The sequence below is a fragment of the Mastigoproctus giganteus genome, chromosome 2 (assembly GCF_048544385.1).
Source record: "Mastigoproctus giganteus isolate SK-2022 chromosome 2, ASM4854438v1, whole genome shotgun sequence".
Lineage (NCBI taxonomy): Eukaryota > Metazoa > Arthropoda > Arachnida > Uropygi > Thelyphonidae > Mastigoproctus > Mastigoproctus giganteus.
Window position 1 is genome coordinate 46506135 of NC_143576.1, and position 18443 is coordinate 46524577.

Here is an 18443-nt window from a genome sequence, read left to right on the forward strand (position 1 = left end):
TCAGCATAGTACCGCTTCCACAAATTGCGCACAGTTTGTATTGAACTTAAGCAACAAACATTTGTCTACAGAACAAGTAGATCTGTTGACTCTGGGTATGAAATTTGCTGTTCTCCCAAGAAACCCACCAATCACTGATATTGCTTTAAGCATAGAAGCTTGTTTAACACCTTTCCCCGAAGAAGTGGCAAACACAGTTCGCCTAAAAACTGCAGTAATTTTACACCATGCTCGCCCTTCTTCTTCCAATCTGAACCGCAAACAGATTTCTGCCCTTAAAGCATTGAAACAAGACTCATCCATCATCTTCTTACCGGCAGATAAAGGACGTTGAGTAGTCATATTAAATCGAACGGATTACGAGATAAAAGCCCTACTGCTCCTGCAGGACAATTCTGTTTACCAACCCTTAACTGTTCCTCCCATCAAAGTTTTGGAATGATTGGAGTCGAAAGTGAAAATCCTAGTCAACAGTTAGTTTAAACAGAAGAAAATAACAGAATCCTCACCTGATCACCTCCATGCTTCCGGCTGCCAGATTCCACAATTCTACGGACTACCAAAGGTTCACAAAGAAGGTATACTGTTAAGATTCATTGTCTCCTGTTATGGCTCACCAAGTTACGAATCAGCGAAGTTTGTCTCGGGGCTCATTTCTCCCCTAGTAGGCAGGCCTTGTCTCCAACCCTAGTAAATTTATAGAACGGATCAGAACCCTATTCATCTCAGGAAATCAAATCATGGCATCATTTGATGTCGTGTCACTTTTCACTTCCATCCCATTGGAACTTGCCATCACATGTGCAAAGGAACTCTTGGATAACGACCAAATTCTTGGCAGCAAAACCGAACTAACACTAGACGATATCTCCACCGCCCTCAGACTGTACTTAACAAGTGGTGCAATTAAGTTCAACTACTCCATTTACCAACAGGTGCATGGCACAGCCATGGGTTCCCCAGTTAGTTCATTCACTGCAAATATTGTGATGGAAGAATTAGAGTGTCGTGCATTTACGAATGTACCAGATCCCATTACCTTTTGGTGTCACTACATGGATGATGTGTTTGTGGTTATCCCCAGAAATTCGGGTGACTGACTCTTAGACCACCTCGATTCTCTGTCACCTTTCATAAAATTCACCATTGAGCTAGAATCGGACCATACCATACCATACTTAGACACCTTCGTCCGACGCGAGGGCATGCACTTGAAGACAACTGTCTATCGTAAACCAATGTGTGCTAGCCAGTTTACCAATTCCGGTCAGCAAACGCATGCAGCCATCTTCTTGCTACTGTACGAACCTTGTTAATCCGTGCCTGGACCCACTCTAGTTCTGTATATGAGAGGCGCACAGAGATCGCTAAAGTCAAGGTGGATCTTGCGAGGTCTGCCTATCCCACCAGTGCCCTTGACAGGTGTGACTTACAGGCACATGATCACGTAGCGACCAACAGGAACATCCAAGGTAATGGCTCAACCGCGAGCGCCTTTATCCCATACTACCCAAACCTATCACAACAGGTGACTAGGGTCCTAAAATCACGAGATAAAATGCGTACCACTCCCAGGCAGAAAGTTACAATCCCTCATCTCTAAAGTGAAAACGCCGGTTCCCATCTTACTACTAAGTGGTCTAGTCTACCACATTTCTTGCTGTGACTGCACTGGCTGCTACATTGGGGAAACTGGGAGACAGCTTGGAAAACATCTTTCGGAACACAAAAGAGCCATCCGCTTAGCGGACATAGAATATTCAGCCATTGCTGAACACTTCTAGTTAACCCACCACGACATTGACCCACACCGCGATGTTGTGATTGTAGATAGGTCCCACCACTTCCGGTGGAACGGCTGCTTGGAGTCATTGAACATCACATGCCCTAATACCTCAGTCAGCAGGAGCAGTGGATGTTGTGTCCACCCTATCATTGAAGCAACCATTTTGATGAATGACAAAAGTTGGCAACATGTGCCACAGCCACAGGCTTCAACATCCAACAATTAACCATGCAGTTCATATATGCATATCCATATATAGGTCATATACATATACGATAGGTGGAACAGGACCAGGGTATGTCTACCAGGGGCAAAGGTTAATGACGTTGTAGAGCGGATATCATCTTTTAACGGAACAAAAGGTGATATTGGTGTACACGTTGGCACTAATGATATTAAGAGTAGGAGACCGCAGAATTACTTAACAAGTACAGGTCACTGTTGAAAAAAAGCCATGAATTAGGGTTGAATTTGAAAGTGTCTGCAATTCTGCCCAGACACAATAGGAGGGAGTATATGATAAGAGCCTTGTCAGTCAATTCAGCCCTGGGAAGATTGTGCAAGGCTCAAGGGGTAGAATTTTTTTCAGACTGGTCTGTACTTGTTAACAGGAGAGACTGCTTCTACAGGGATGGGATACACTTAAATAGAATGGGTGCAAGAATATTTGCTGATGCTATCGAGCAGTGTTAGTTGGGTCGGAAAACTGCTAGCTTGGGGAGATACAAGGACTAATAGATTAACAGTAGCCACTGGCAGAGGTGAAAGTGATTCTTGCACTGTTTCTATTGGAATGAGCAACAGCCTGGAAAACAAGATGCAGGGTATTTCAGAGACTCCTGGGAGTCATTGCAGTACAAGTAAACACATGGGTTGTGTTAGGGTAGCTAAGAATAGGAACAGGTGCATGTATACTTGCATGTACACCAATGTTAGGAGTTGTGTAAATAAATTTGATGAATTTGAGGTATTGCTCAGAACATCAAAGGCAGATATTGTTGGGATATCAGAGATGTGGTGTCAAACAGATATAAGGAATGCAGAACTGGAATTTGGGGAGTACATTAGGTATGTTCGGGGTCTGATGGCACCTGGGATTTCACCCATCTCCGCGTATGTCCTCTGTATCGGACAAGCCAGAGATTTAAAAGTGTCTGGTGTATGTACTATGTAGTTTGTTGGGCCCATTGTTCGTTCAGCCTTTTAGCCCCGGGCCCCTAGTGAGACCCAACATTACCAATGCTCGCCACCGGGAGGCTGGCCGGGTGTTACCAATATTTGTACTCTGGCAGGTCCTGCCACTTACTTTCGTGATTTCAGTGGCTAGGACCAAAAAAAAAAAAAAAAAAATCGATATTGAAATTAGTGATACTTAACAAGTTAGTATTAATAGTATGCGACGTGGGACTGTGCAGTGAAAGTGAGTTTTAAAAACCAAATAGGGTTGGGCAAGAATTTTGATGTTCTCCTTTAATTTTGACATGTAGGACTAAACGCTGTGGAAGACAAAAGGGGAGGATGAAGACTGGGGAGAAGAAATTGGAAATAAGAGGCCGACAGAGTAGATGGCCCCTGCAGGTAGTGAGGCATGCCCGTGTCCCACCAGAGTGAGAAAATTGGGGGAGGCGAGAAGAGGCAAGCCTCTCCCCCCCTCAGGAGTTTAGAAAGAAAGATCCGATCAAAAGAGTGCGGATTTGGGTCGCCAATAGGCTGTCCCGGCAGGAGAGTGCCACCATATGTCGTCTCCATCAGTTTGCAGGCCCTAAAAAGCTGGCTGTTGAGTCTCATCTAGGTGGGACACTAATAGGGGGTTAAATCTAGAATGTCATCCTTCCAGACTGCATGTGGTCTGGGTCCTATTTTTTTGTCATTATCTTGGGGTCATAATCAAGTCTACTGGCTGTCATTATGGGGTTTTGTCCCTTCTGTGATGTTTGCTAGTCCTTACACTACCTGATGTCATTATGTAGTGGGTCTATGCTGCAAGGTCTTGGGGCAGTGTCCCTTTCTTCTGACGTCATGACTATTTAAAGGTGTTCTTTGCTTCCATTGGCAGTAATCATGACTCTTTAAGGCCTTCTGTATATGGCAGTTAGTGTTTTGCGCCTGGTAAATAATCCCTGGGCAAAATCAGTTAAGGCTAAATATACCTCTTGCGTATCTGGTAGATGTGACTCAAGATCCCTCGTCCGGAATGAATGTAGAACTCTAGTTTTTAGTCTGCATCTAAGGTCTTCATATTGGGCACACTCAAACATAATGTGCACCCAGCTTTCTTGTTCCCCGCAAGTACAGCGCAGGTCCTCCACTATTCCCAATGTTGTAAACTTTGCATTGAAAGCCCTATGACCCATAAGGAGGTAGGTCGTGTAAAGTTCTGGTTGCAGCCAGGTTGGGAGAATGGGGTATACTATGTCTAAGTCCTGGATGAACTTTTTGGTGATGTTCGCTTTTGTTGTGTTTGTCCAGCGGTATTGACGGGTTGGTTTTAGGTATTTCTGCAGCCTGTTCTTTTCAGCCTTGTGGGTTGCACTGTTATCCACTGCACCGGTATTATTGCACTGGTATTCTTGTAGGTAAATGAACAATCTGTGCTAGGTCATTAGTAATTGCAAGCGCCTCAGCATCTCGACCTGCTGGGTCGGTGTGACTAGAAAACAGAAGCCAGCTGTAGTTGTGAACATTAAAATCACCAAGGAAAATGACCTCACTGTTAGGAAAGTTGGACCGGAGAAAGTTAAGTTGCAAAGAGAGGAAGTCAAAGAGCTCCAAGTGATTAGTGGAGTTGGGAGAACGGTAGAGACAACAGGTGAATTTGACACAATGAGGTAGAGAGATTTTAAGCCAGAGAAGATCAAAGAGAGGAGATTCCAAATTGCCAAGTCTCTGACAGGGAATATCAGAACGGACATATGCACAAGTACCACCTTTGAGGCAAAAGGAATCATGCAGCGAGTAATTTGGGCATCTGAGATGAGCAGTAGTTGAATCAACCGATAACTGAGATTCTGTCAGAAAAAGTACATGGGGTTTGGCAGACTGCAAGTGGAAATGGACATCCCTCCAGTCATTATCTGGCAGAGTAGAGGTAGCAAGATTATACACTAGCTGATCCGGAAGCCTCCTAGAGAGTTACCAATAGGTTCGGTCCGGTGTACTAACTAGCGGCCGGCCTGCGAACACCATTTTAGAGCTGTACCCTCGAAATGTAAGGAATATTGGATCTCGCCATGACGTTCATCATAACCTCAAAAGTCATCATGATGGAAGAGATAGGGAAGGGTTGATCGGAACTTAGCTCTAGAGACTAAACATGTGTTCCACCACTTCAAGCCTCCAATAAGCAAAGTGGTGGTATTTCACCTGTTAATGAGAGTCATCTACCACCTAGTACTGCCTGGTAACATAGAGGGGTGGCGTTCCTCCACGTGGTGTGGGTGCCACACCTCGACCCCTGCTTAAGTTGTTTCACACCTGGGTGGTCACTCACCATGTACTTGTGCATGGAGGTTATACCCAGGATTACTAACAGTCCCACCATCGTGAAGGTGCAAGCAGAGGATTTGGCTGTCACAGGCCGTCCAGACTTCGCCGAAATTGGGTCCACTTGACTTGAGTGTCACCCGAATATCAGTTCCATCAGTGTTTTAGACTCCCAGGTAGCAAGTACAGCTTGTCTGGCATATCTGAGAGAATGTCTGTGATAACCTCAAGGACTGACTGCAATCTCCCAAAAAAAAAAAAAAAAACACTCGGTATAGTTACTATCCGTATGCATGTGCTGATGAGATTGCGTAACCCTTTCTTCATTTTTATTTTTGCTTTAATGGATTTCTGTCTGTGTTAATTTTGTTTTGCCCTTCTTTATTTTTCTCACTTGAACTTGATAGACTATTTTACTTTTTAATGTTTTCACATTTTAAATGAGCCGTCTTTACTTCAGATTTCATCTGTTACTTCGCCAACAAAACTGAAACCTGCGGATGATCTGAATTCTGATATTCCAAACAAGGAAGAAGCAGATCAGAATATCGGCCTGCAGTTGTCTTTCTCTGAATCTTCATCCCTTCTCTTTTCTGCTACCAAAGAACCAAGTGACATTGATGCCTTATTTAGTGGGATAGATGTGTTCTATCAGAAACAAAATGAAATGCATGAAGAAGATATCAAAAAAATTAGAAACAAGGGTGAGCTATAATTTAACATTAGTTATTTAAATTGTTGTTATATATGTGAAGACTGTGCAACAAAAAAAAGAGTAAACAAAAATTTTAAAATTCGTCTTGTTTTGCATTACTGCTGTATCCATTTGTTGCAATTATATATTTCTGATTTTGCTACTATATCCATTCTTTAGTATAACCCAGTATTAATATACTAGTGAAGCTATTAATATACAGTTCTTGACTTGGAGTTAATTCGTTCCTAGCATGCAATTCTAAAGCAAAAACTCATAAAGCAGGAATTTATTTCCCATAGGCGTAATGTTAAAAAACAGGGGTTACGTTCTCGGGAGTTGAAGAATTTTCTCAACAATGAAATTTGACCATAGTAATGTTAAATAAAGGTCAATGAAACAATAGTTTATGCTTAAACAATAATTTATTTATCTAAAGAAATGAAAACATAGCCTTTAAAATAAAGCAGATTATAATAATAAAGAAATTATTTATGTTATACAAATGTTAAAGAATGTTTATTCTTCACCATCGTCTGTCGATTATGATGAAGAATAACAAGATCATGTTTGTTTACGATCTCATATTTTGTTTCCATTGTTATTCCTCTTTGAAAATTTTTTTTTTTACTGACATCACTCTCCTTAATATTACTTCATTTTGGCATACTGTACAGTATTGATAAGGGGGATAAAAATAAGAAAAGACAGCTAAAATGAAGAGCAACACAACCACTCTTTGTAACACCAACATGGTAACTGCTTTATGTTATTGGAGTCAGAGATGCTCTCAACTGAGACACTGCCTGAACAAACAAACAAATGCACACACAGCTATACAATACTGTATAGCTGTGCATGTGTTTGTTTGTAGTATTGTATTAGCTACATGCGTGGCTTGAAATGTGGTATTTATGAATGTCCTCTTTGCAAATTTTTTTTATTGCCATCACTCTCCTTAGTATTACTTCATTTTGGCATACTGTATGGTATTGATAAGGGGGATAAATTTGAAATAAGAAAAGACAGCAAAAATGAAGAACAATACAACCACTCTTTGTAACACCAGCATGGTAACTGCTTTATGTTATTGGAGTCAGAGATGCACTCGACTGAGATGCTGCCAACAAAAAATAACTCGTAACCCGGGAACTCGTAAAGTGAGAACTGCTTGTACTAGTAGTACTGTAGTATTGTATTAGCTATGAGTGTGGCTTTAAATGCAGCATTTATGAATTTTTAACATTTATTTATTGCAATTAATGTTCATATTTTCAATTTTGTTGTTACTTCATACCTGAAAAAAGAATTTGTAAAGCGGGAACTGCCTGTACTAGTATCTTTGTGGTTAGACTTATGAGGACTGTAGTTAAGTATATAGATTTAATTGTTATTAAGTGTATTTTGATGATTTGTGTTTTCTTTTAGTAGTTCTATTGGCCCTATAAAAAAAGGCACAAATATCGTACAACCAGTACAACAGAATTTTATTGGTTGTACCAACAAACACATCTCATTCGTTTTTGTAGCACATTTTTCCAGTTTAAAGCAAAATTTGATGTTTGTTCGTTGCTCCATTGCAAAATAATGACATAGAATGTTAATGCTACTAATGACACTGGTTGTTACTTGCAACCTGTCAGCTTACTGGACAGTCTGGGAACTTGAACTTTATTGTCACACCCCATGTGCCTATATATGTAAAATTAGTATGTGAACTTTAAAAATTAAGAGATTTTATGTTCGTATGCTTTATTGAAAGTTTAATGTAATAACACTGAAATAAAGAGTTTTCAGATACAATAAACCCTCGCTAATCCGGATTAATTGGAGGAAGATGTCATCCAGATTAGTGAAGCAAAAGATATCCCTAAAAGACAGAAAACTTAAAACACAAATAAATAGAAAATAAATTTAAACAAATATCACTGTAGAGCCGTTATTTAAAAACTTTAAAAAGACAATACGTTTATCTATCGATAGAAGACTCAGAAGTTGTACAGCAGACTCTTGATTAACAGGGACACTTCAAGACTCCAAAGTAAAAAAAAATTTTTTTTTCCACCGGAAATCATAAAATTCAAGTAATAAATAGAATGGGTATAAACAGATATTTTGCAAGTCGTAAATAAGTGATAAGAAGTGCCGTTACAAGTCATGATTGGGAGATGAATGTACCTATTATCCCCGCAACCCCCGCAGTCTTCACACCGCTCAAAAAAACAATGGAAAGAGAACAAATGTTTAGTTTGTTTAAATACTTCGCTTGGATTGCTGTGTTCCATTGTACTGCAAAAAGACAAATTTTGTTTCTTTATTTATGTCAGGAGTGTCGAATTTTTTTTATAGTAAATATATATATTTTTTTGTTTAGAAATTGCAAAAATAATAGGTGAATGCAAAAGACTTGTTGTCAATTTAACAAAAACTTGAAAATTATTCAAAAGTTTGAAAACAGTGCATAAATTAAATCTTTAATAAAACCATTATTAATGTTGGTAACCAAACCATATGTCACATTGTAAAAATTAAAGGGAAACTATTAGATTTTGCAGGCACATCTGATACCGTTAAAGGCGTCACTATCAGAAAACGTTGAAACAGTCTACATATAAGGACCTTGACAAGGCATTGGTGTCATGTCTTAGCCAACAATTATATAAACTCATAATAAATAAAATATGTTAACTTATGTACATATATACATATAATGCAGTACACAAATGAAGAGATATGAGCAATAACCCGTCTGACTTGGAGTAAACAACACGATTGAACAACACGCAAGACAGTGTGATGTATTTTCCGTCTCTCTCTCTTTTTCTGCGCAGTCAGTGACTCATCTACCTTCCTAAATGTGATATATCTTTCAAAGTATAGTACTCAACTGTGAACAGAATATTTTGTATTTCGATCCGGAATATCTGACAACTGGATTAGTGAAGGTCTACTGTATTATTTTATGACTCTTTTTTCTTATGTGAAACTTAGAATATTCTAGAATTTTTTGTACATATTTTGGAAAGACCCTGTATAGTGATTTTTTTTTAAACTTTCCTTCTCTTGATTTTTAGGTCCTTGTGGTTGAGGTTATCATAACTGCAATTTCTAAATCATAACATATCTACTTGGCACTCTCAACAACCATTGTGGTTGAGATTGTCAAAGCCAGGACTGCTTCATCTCAACCATAATGTACCTAATAATAATGGCAATGTAATACACCAACCACATATGACTGAAACTTTATTAACATAAATTAAAATTATGAGAGTAGCCTGTGCGGACTTAGCTTTTTGCCTCTCCTGGAACAGTGAAGTTTTTTCTGATTTATTTTCTGTTTTATTAGCTTAAATTGGCATATTAACTTATTTTCTAGAGTAGCTTTGTATTCCTAATTACGATACTTAGTTTAAAGTAACTTAGAAAGAGATTTTGTAGGTATTACTTAGTATTGGTAAGGGTATCAAATCCATGTGTTTACTGTTCGTAAATTACCGCCATTGTTACGCGATACAAAATATCACGAACTTGACAGCATAAACTTAATATAGTATAGTATAGTACATAATATTGTCAATTCATCAGTAAAATCTATTAATCTTGTTGAACTTCATAGTCAATTAAATTGTACTTTTAACTATACATATAACGAATTAGGTTACATAACATAAATAATTAGAAAAATAAATAATTAATACTTAACTTGATACGGAAGTTATATAAAGGGATTTCATAGATAACACTCGATACTGAAACATAAATATAGCGTTATAACTGTGTTGGGATACAACCCAGTTATAACGCTATAACTGTGTTGTATCCCAATTTTGTACTGAAATTGAAATTTTATTGAAATTAAATTGAAATCATGACTCAGACCAGAGCAGCAAATCAAAAGGCTCAAACTAATGGGAGTGCTGTGGCTCAGGGGAGAACAGAGAGGGGCAGTTACCCTCTGATCGCAGCCTTTTAAAATGCACTACTTGCTTGATGTTTGTGGAGCAGTCGGGTACGGGACATGATACTGCCGTGGGGGATGTCTTTGTGTGTGTGTGTGTGCGCGAAGCAAGGAGTGTAAGGAAATCAGGCGACAACTCAGCATTGTTATGGGCCTATATGAGAGCTTGAAGGACAGGGTGGATGCCCTCGAAGGATTAAATGTGAGGGGCCCATCAAGCTCTCAGCTGCCCACACCAATGCCAGAGTTTGCACTTGGTCATCACGCAACACAGTGGCAGCCCCCAAGGGGCTGCCACTGTGTTGCGTGATGACCACTGTGTTACGTGATGAATATTATTATGACTCTATTGTCAGGGAAATGGGAAACATGCTTTGTAAAAAGGATAGGTGGAACAGGACCAGGGTATGTCTGCCATGGGCAAAGGTTGATGACGTTGTAGAGCGGATATCATCTTTTAAGGGCACAAAAGGTGATATAGTTGTAGACGTTGGCACTAATGATATTAAGAGTAGGAGACCGGCGGAATTACTTAACAAGTACAGGTCACTGTTGAAAAAAAGGTGTGAATTAGGGTTGAATTTGAAAGTGTCTGCAATTCTGCCCAGACACGATAGGAGGGAATATATGATGAGAGCCCTGTCGATCAATTCGGCCCTGGAAAGATTGTGCAAGGCTCAAGAGGTAGAATTTTTTTCAGCCTGGTCTGTACTTGTTAACAGGAGAGACTGCTTCTACAGGGATGGGATACACTTAAATAGAAAGGGTGCAAGAATGTTTGCTGATGCTATCGAGGCAGTGTTAGGTGGGTCGGAAAACTGCTAGATTGGGGGGGGATACAAGGACTAATAGATTAACAGTAGCCACTAGCAAAGGTGAAAGTGATTCTTGCACTGCTTCTATTGGAATGAGCAGCAGCCTGGAAAATAAGATGCAGGATATTTCGGAGACTGCTGGGAATCATTGGGGTACAAGTAAACACATGGGTTGTGTTAGGGTAGCTAAGAAAAATAACAGGTGCATGTATACTTGTGTGTACACCAATGCTAGGAGTTTAGTAAATAAATTTGAAGAATTTGAGGTATTGCTCAAAACATCAAAGGCAGATATTGTTGGGATTTCAGACACGTGGTATCACACAGATATAGGGAATGCAGAACTGGAATTTGGGGAGTACAATGTCTACAGAAAGGATAGACAGGATAGGAAGGGAGGAGGGGTTATGCTATTAGTTCAGAAATACATAAAATCCAAGGAAGTGAAGCCAGTCGACATCGCTGGACAGTGCAGTGTCGAGTCAGTTTGGTGTGACATAAGCATTGGGAGATCAAAATTGAGAGTAGGAGTGTGCTATAGGCCTAATGAGTCTGATGAGTATAATAAGAAACTGTACAGGGAAATAGAGTGGGCCAGTAAATCAGAGAGTCTTATAATGGGGGATTTTAATTTCCCGGATATTGACTGGAATTTGGGGGCTGGTCACTCACACACTAGCAAAGCTTTTGTGGATTTATTGGATGATTGTTTTCTACATCAGCATGTTCGGGAGGCAACTAGAGGGAGTAATACTCTTGATTTGATTATCAGTAGTGATTCTTCATGCATTAAGAATCTGCAGATAAATGAACCACTAGGTGGCAGTTTTCACAGTGTGCTGATGTGGGATTTACTCAAAGAGGTAACTACCATTAGGGATAAAGGGAAGGGTTATTGCTTTCGTAAAGGCGACTACGATGGACTGAGACAGTATTTAAATTCTATACAGTGGGACCAACTGATGATGTTACCAACAGCAAATTCAAAATGGGAAGCATTCAAAGAACTTATCTTGGAAGCTACTAGGCTTTACATACCAACTAAGAAATATTGTTCAAGGTTTAGGCCTAAATGGATGTCAGATGAACTAATGAGTCATATGGCAGAGAAGAAAAATGCATGGGATACATACAAATTAACACGTGACACAGAAGCCTATGATAGATACAAGTTGATCTGTAACCAAGTTACAAAGGAGGTTAGGCAAGTGAAGGCAGATTACGAGATATCTTTGGCAAGGGATGCAAATGAAAACAGCAAAGAATTCTTTACTTATGTAAAAATCAGCAACTGTTGTGTCAACTGTTGATGATCCTGCTTATGTAGCTAACAAACTAAATGAATATTTTGCATTGACATTCACAGATGAGGAGTTATTCAGCGAGGGGAATGCCAGAGGTGTATTCAACTCTGGCAGTAAGCTAGAGAATCTTGTAATAACTGAGAGTAAAGTGGAGGAGAAATTGTTGAAGATAAACACAAGAAAGGCACCTGGGGTGGATGGGATCTATCCAGTTATATCAAAGGAGGCAGCAAAGGAAGTAAGCAAACCCTTAGCCATAATTATGAGAGCTTCCTTGGACTCAGGGAAAGTACCCATGGACTGGAGATGTGCAAATGTGACCCCAATTCACAAAGGAGGATCAAAGGGCGACACAAGTAATTATAGACCTGTTAGTTTAACTTCTGTTCCCGGAAAATTAATGGAGGCACTGGTTAAAGAAGCACTGCAGGATCATCTAGACAAGACTTCAGTTATAGCTCGGACACAGCATGGTTTTGTTAAGGGGAAGTCTTGCCTGACCAATTTGATTGGATACTATGATGTAGTCACAAAATATCTCTGGATGCAAGGAATAACTTTGATATTATTTACTTGGATCTTACAAAGGCTTTTGATACTGTTGCACATGGAAGACTGCTGCACAAATTGGAGCAGTGTGGCCTTGGAGGCAAATTGCTGCTATGGATAAAGGGGTGGTTGAGGGGGAGAAGACAGAGAGTGGTAATCAATGGACACTGCTCATCTTGGACTAATGTTATTAGTGGAGTCCCTCAGGGTTCAGTATTGGGCCCATTATTGTTTTCTGTATTTATAAATAATATTGATGATGGTATATCAAGCTTAATGTCCAAGTTTGCAGATGATACGAAGTTTGGCAGGGTTGTCAAGGACACTACTGACACTATGCTGCTGCAGCAGGATGTGGAAAGGTTGAGCAGATGGGCTGAGAGGTGGCAAATGAAGTTTAACATTGACAAATGTAAAGTACTACATATGGGAAACAGCAACCCCAGTGCAACGTATCAACTCTGTGGTACTACACTGACAGTGGTAGAGAATGAAAGGGACCTGGGAGTGGTTGTGCAGGCAGATATGAAGTTCTCTGACCAGTGCAGATGGGCTGTAAGAGTAGCTCATGGTGTATTGTCAATGATATATAGGAATTTTTCTAGCAGGGATAAGGAGGTGATTATTCCCTTGTATAATGGTGAGACCACACCTAGAGTACTGTATACAGGCCTGGAGGCCTCATTTCAAGAAGGATGTAGAGCTGCTGGAACGAGTACAGAGAAGGGCAACAAGATTAGTGATGGAACAAAGGGGTGCCCTTACGAAGAAAGGCTTAAGTTTTGTAAATTACAGTGTCTCGAGACTAGGCACCTGCGAGGTGATCTGATAGAGGTGTATAAAGCCTTGAATGGTTTGAGCATGCTCAATGCTGATGGGATTCTTCCTCTTGCTCAGAATAATCACCCGAGAGGGCATAAATTCAAATTGAGGAAAGACAGATGTAGGATAGACCTGCAGAAATTGGCCTTTAGCCAGCGGGTAGTTGGTTGGTGGAACAGACTTCCATCCCTTGTCGTGGAAGTTGATAGCCTAAATAAGTTTAAGGCTCAGCTGGACAGGTATTTTGAACGAAGAGAGGGGTGAAGTGGAAGTGGTTATTTTTTATTTATTTATTTATTTTCATTTTTTTTTGTCTGATGCTGCATAAGCTTGCTTTCTTGCATCAAATGCCTCTACTAATGCTAATGCTAAAATAGAATAATAATAATAATTCCCATGCTCCTACAGTAACATGTGCCGTGATCCTGTTGATATTATTGAAGGATGTGCTATTATTGAAGGATGTGCTGTGACAGTTAGGCTTTGCTGTTGATAAAGGAGGTGGTCGCATTTGAAAGCTTCAGTTGTTTTATCTCGTATATTTTAATTTTATATATTTTTATCCATCATTTTATCGCTTTTAATTCTACAGTTGTCAGTGTATTTTTATGACTCAGAATTTTCCCAACTCCAGAGGCCTGTTTGAAGAACATAATGTACCGGCCAGGATAAATGTCAAAAATTTGGATGTTTCAAAAATAGGTCCAAAATTTCTTTCTTACTTACTTATTAAGGCCTTGCAGTTCCTGGTGAGGTGGAGTTCTGGTGAATAAAATCCTACTTGACATATTTTTTTGGTAACTTACATACGATTTTACAGTTAGTTAATAATGAATTTTTCATTACTTAAGATGTCAACGGAATAAAAATAAAAATAAAATGTCTCAGTGAGTGCAATGTTTTTAAAAATTAATATTGCAGCACAGTGTAAAAAAAAAAAAAAAAAAAAAAAAAAGTACTATTTATTTGTTCCTTAAAACTCATCTCTTTGGATGTCTTCGCTGACTCTTTTCAAGAACTTTTAGAATGGTGTAATAAGTGGATTTAGTCAGGTGGTGATGACTTTGATTAAAAATAAAAATAAAACCATTTTTGAGCTCCCTCACTTTGTGTTCTTTTTATTGCACCGATCTGGGAACCTTGTTGCCACACCTCTGTATATGCAGATACAGACAGTAGCAAACAAATATTTCTTGAAAGGAGAGAGCAAAACTAGATTGTCTTAGACCTTCGGCTCACTGAATCAAATAGAAGGATATTCTATGTCAAAGTATTGGATACTCTACCACAGTGGAACCATAGAAATTTCCACAGCATCCTGCATGATATACATCACCTCCTAATTCAATTCAAGCCTTTTGGATTATTACCACAAGAAACTAACATCTCAGACCAGTGCATGGTAATAAAGCACTATGCAATATACAGAAAAGACAGGAACAGTTGCCAATGTGCCTCACAGAAGTGTAGCTATTATAACTAATTTTCAAATAGCAACCAATCACATTCCTCTGTAAACATCATTAGAAGCAGTTTTAGTCCATATCATTTAATTTCTAATGTTTCAGTAACACTTTATCTTATATCTCCCATCAAATTAAACATTTTTGTATCAGGACTTTAGTGACTTGGTTAACCAAGTACACTACCCATATGCATACTGGGAGACCTCACTGGACATAGCAGTTCGGATAAAGAAGTCAGTTGAAAAACTGTTAAATGGACAGAAACTTATGCTGTTAAATACTGGTACACACACCTGCCTACAGGGACAAGAACAGCAATTTTCACAGGTGGTAGATGACTTTCATCAACCGGTGAAATACCACCACTTTGCTTATTGGAGGCTTGAAGTGGTGAAACCCATGTTTAGTCTCTAGAGCAAAGTTTCCGGCACCCCCTCCCCCCCCATACTTCTCCTTCAACCCATGCACGGTACTAAGTACTATAGGTTTTGATACCTTTCGTGTTTGGGGTTTTCATAAAAAAAAAAAAAAAATTGATCTGTCTGTATGCAACCGAATCCTTTATCCACTTGGCAATTTATTAAACCTTTCACACGTGAGTTTCCCAAACTGGTGGGATCTCCCTGTAATACGTATTTTATAAAACTTTGCACATAAATGCTTTTATATATGAATTGCTTCTTATTTTGGTGTGATTTCTCATCATTATAAGTAAAGTTATTGTCAGAATAGAACTAACCAGAATTTACAAAAAGTTTTTTTTTTTAACTCCTTAAAAATCCTTAAAAAGACTTGTTGTTTTTTTAAAACAATAATGCCCTCTATATCTCACTTATTATTCTTGACTGTTGTTCTTGCTAAAAAGGATGCAATGATATGTCTGGTATCTTTTTTTTTTTTTTTTTTTTTGAAAGCTATACAAAACTTTAATCATATTTAGAAAATTACATTAAAAGATATCTGTGTAAATTTGATATCATTCAAAATTGTTCGAAAGGTACAATATGGTCCCAGTGGCTTTTGCCACAAACCCAAAACAAAGGGAGACTCTTTTGCTTGTTATCCTCAACCACTTTCATGAAACAGAAAACTGCATTTTCTTCTCATTATAAGTACAACATTAACAAACATTACACAAACAATTTGTCATGTAGTGAAATGCTGCTTTTCATCACATTAAAAGCTTATCAAATATCCCCATCTTGCTTAGTAAATATTATCCAGGGTTAATAAGAGAAATCATGGAAACTGATTTCTCAGTTTGTGGTCACAACCTGTAAATCAGCTGACTCCAATATGCTGCATTCCAAAAAGGTGTCACAAGAGTATGCTATATTACCAAAAAAAGGCCAAAATACATAAAAAAAACAGAATATAAAAAAGTAGTTTACGTCTCTTTCACTGTTTTTTCACTATAATGTTTACAATACTATACATCATGGTGGAAAAATTGATGCTTCAGCAGGAATTAAAAAAGCTACAAGATACATGTGATATCAACCATAATACATATGCTGACCTGTGGCAGTTTTTTTTTAACTTCTCTAATGAATTTAGCAGATATGCAAGTGACATTTCTTAGTAATAATAGATGTGCAGGTGATAATACTCAAAGATTATCAGATTCAGAATATTGAAGTTTCAAAAAATAAAAATGAGCACATGAAAGAGTGTATTTTCTCTAGTTTTATATAGTCGTGCAGAATTTTTATGTAGTGAGTGTTACATGAAATTGTGGGGGAAGGGATATGAATAGTTTCATATTACTATTTCATTAGATATAGAAATTTATTTATCTTTCTTCTGATGTACATTATATTTATTTATTTATTTTATTTTTTTTTTTTTGTAAATATTAGCTGAATTTGTTGTGTTGAAGTAATTTGTTGCAGTGAATGCCTCCACATGCTGAAATTACACAGAGATATATTGTTTCATGTTTCTGTTTTATGTTAAATAGAATTTCATATTTCTGTGTTCAATCTTTTATAAACTTTTTAACTATTATTAATTAATTATTTTTTTAATTTTAGCCAATTAGTATTTATAGTGGCCAGAAAGCATTGCATTTGTAAACTATTTAATTATTAAAATAATAAAGAAATGAAATGAATATATATATATTGCAGTCTACTGAAAAGGGCTAAGCATTAATTCATCCAAGTTTTTTTTTTTTTTTTTTTTTATGTAAACCTCAAACACGGGAGGTATTAGAACCTATAGTACTTAATACCGTGCTTGGGGGCCGACCAGGCTAGCCGGGTGGGTAAAGTGCCTGCCTGGTAACCCAAAGGTTGCGGGTTCGATTCCCGCCTCGGGCTTGGATCAAACTACTGCAAAAACCTTGGGAGGTGCATTATGGCCACAGAAGTCTATGCGCCAACAACTACCAAAAAAAAAAAAAAAAAAAACAACCGTGCTTGGGTGAAGGTTGAGAAGACAAAAGAAGATATTTGTTAACATTGGATTTGAACTTCTGTAGACTGTAATTTTCAGGAAATACGTATGAAGGAAGGTTGTTCCAGAAAAGGGCAGTTGAATGAATAAACGAGGAAAATGAAAAGTTGGTTCTGTGAGTTTGAAGTTGGATAGTAAATGGAAGTTGGCTGGTGGTGGCATGGGTTTGGACTGTTTTGAAAGGAAGAGCGGGAATTATAGAAGCCAATTCAGAAGAACAATGCCCATGGAAGTATCTGTAGTAGAGGCATGCAGCAGAAACAGTACGTCTATGAGAGAGTGAGTGGAGAGACTCTGTTAAAGATGAATCATTAATTAACCTAACTGCCCTCTTCTGAATGAAATCAAGAAGCCTGAGAGAGGTTTTGGGGGCACCACCCCAGATGTGGGAACAATATTCCATGGCAGGGTGGATTTGCGATTTATAGAGTGAGCAGCTGTTTGGAAGAAAAGTAATGCTGAGAGCGAAAGAGAAAACCAAGTTTTTTAGATGCAGAGAAAGCAATATTTGTAATGTGCTTGTGCCAAGAGAGATTAGAAGTCAGGGTAATTCCCAAAAGAGATATATCATTTTGCCTAGAAATTGGAGTGTCACTAAAGATAAGCATAGGAGCAGAAGAATCCTTTTTACGAGATAGAAGACAAGACTTAGTTTTAGAAAGGTTGAAATCAACTAAGTTATCTTTGCCCCACTGGAGAATTACCTGAAGATCGGCGTTTAAGGAATTGGTAGCAGATTTTCAAGAAATTGAAGCTGATTGAGCAGGACAAGGTTTCTCAAAATGAAAAGTAGAATGGAATGTGCTATCATCGGCAAAACTATGGATAGGATTTCCAGTCAATGGAAGAAGGTCATTAATATACAAGAGGAAAAGAGTGGGGGAAAGAACTGAACCTTGGGGGACAACGGGATTAGTGGAGAAGTTAGAAGACAGAGCCATCTACCATCACCCTCAGTGAGTGATCAGAGAGAAAACTGGATAACCAATTACTAAAAACAGTTGGCAAACCATAAGATGGAAGTTTGTTGAGAAGACCTTTATGCCAAACACGATCAAAAGCCTTTGAGATGTCAAGAGCAACTACTTGTGTTTCACCGAACCTTT

The 18443-nt window shown here is 38.4% G+C and overlaps 1 protein-coding gene across 4 annotated transcripts in view; it reads left to right on the forward strand.

The window, feature by feature from the left end:
• The window catches only part of FAM21 (Family with sequence similarity 21), a 1354861-nt gene that overhangs the window by 1063149 nt on the left and 273269 nt on the right, over positions 1–18443 (forward strand). For all 4 annotated transcript variants that reach the window (XM_090388854.1, XM_090388862.1, XM_090388870.1 and 1 more), the window contains one exon: positions 5730–5973. In XM_090388854.1, coding sequence (XP_090244980.1) covers positions 5730–5973 — 244 coding nt within the window. The remainder of the gene's footprint in view (positions 1–5729; positions 5974–18443) is intronic.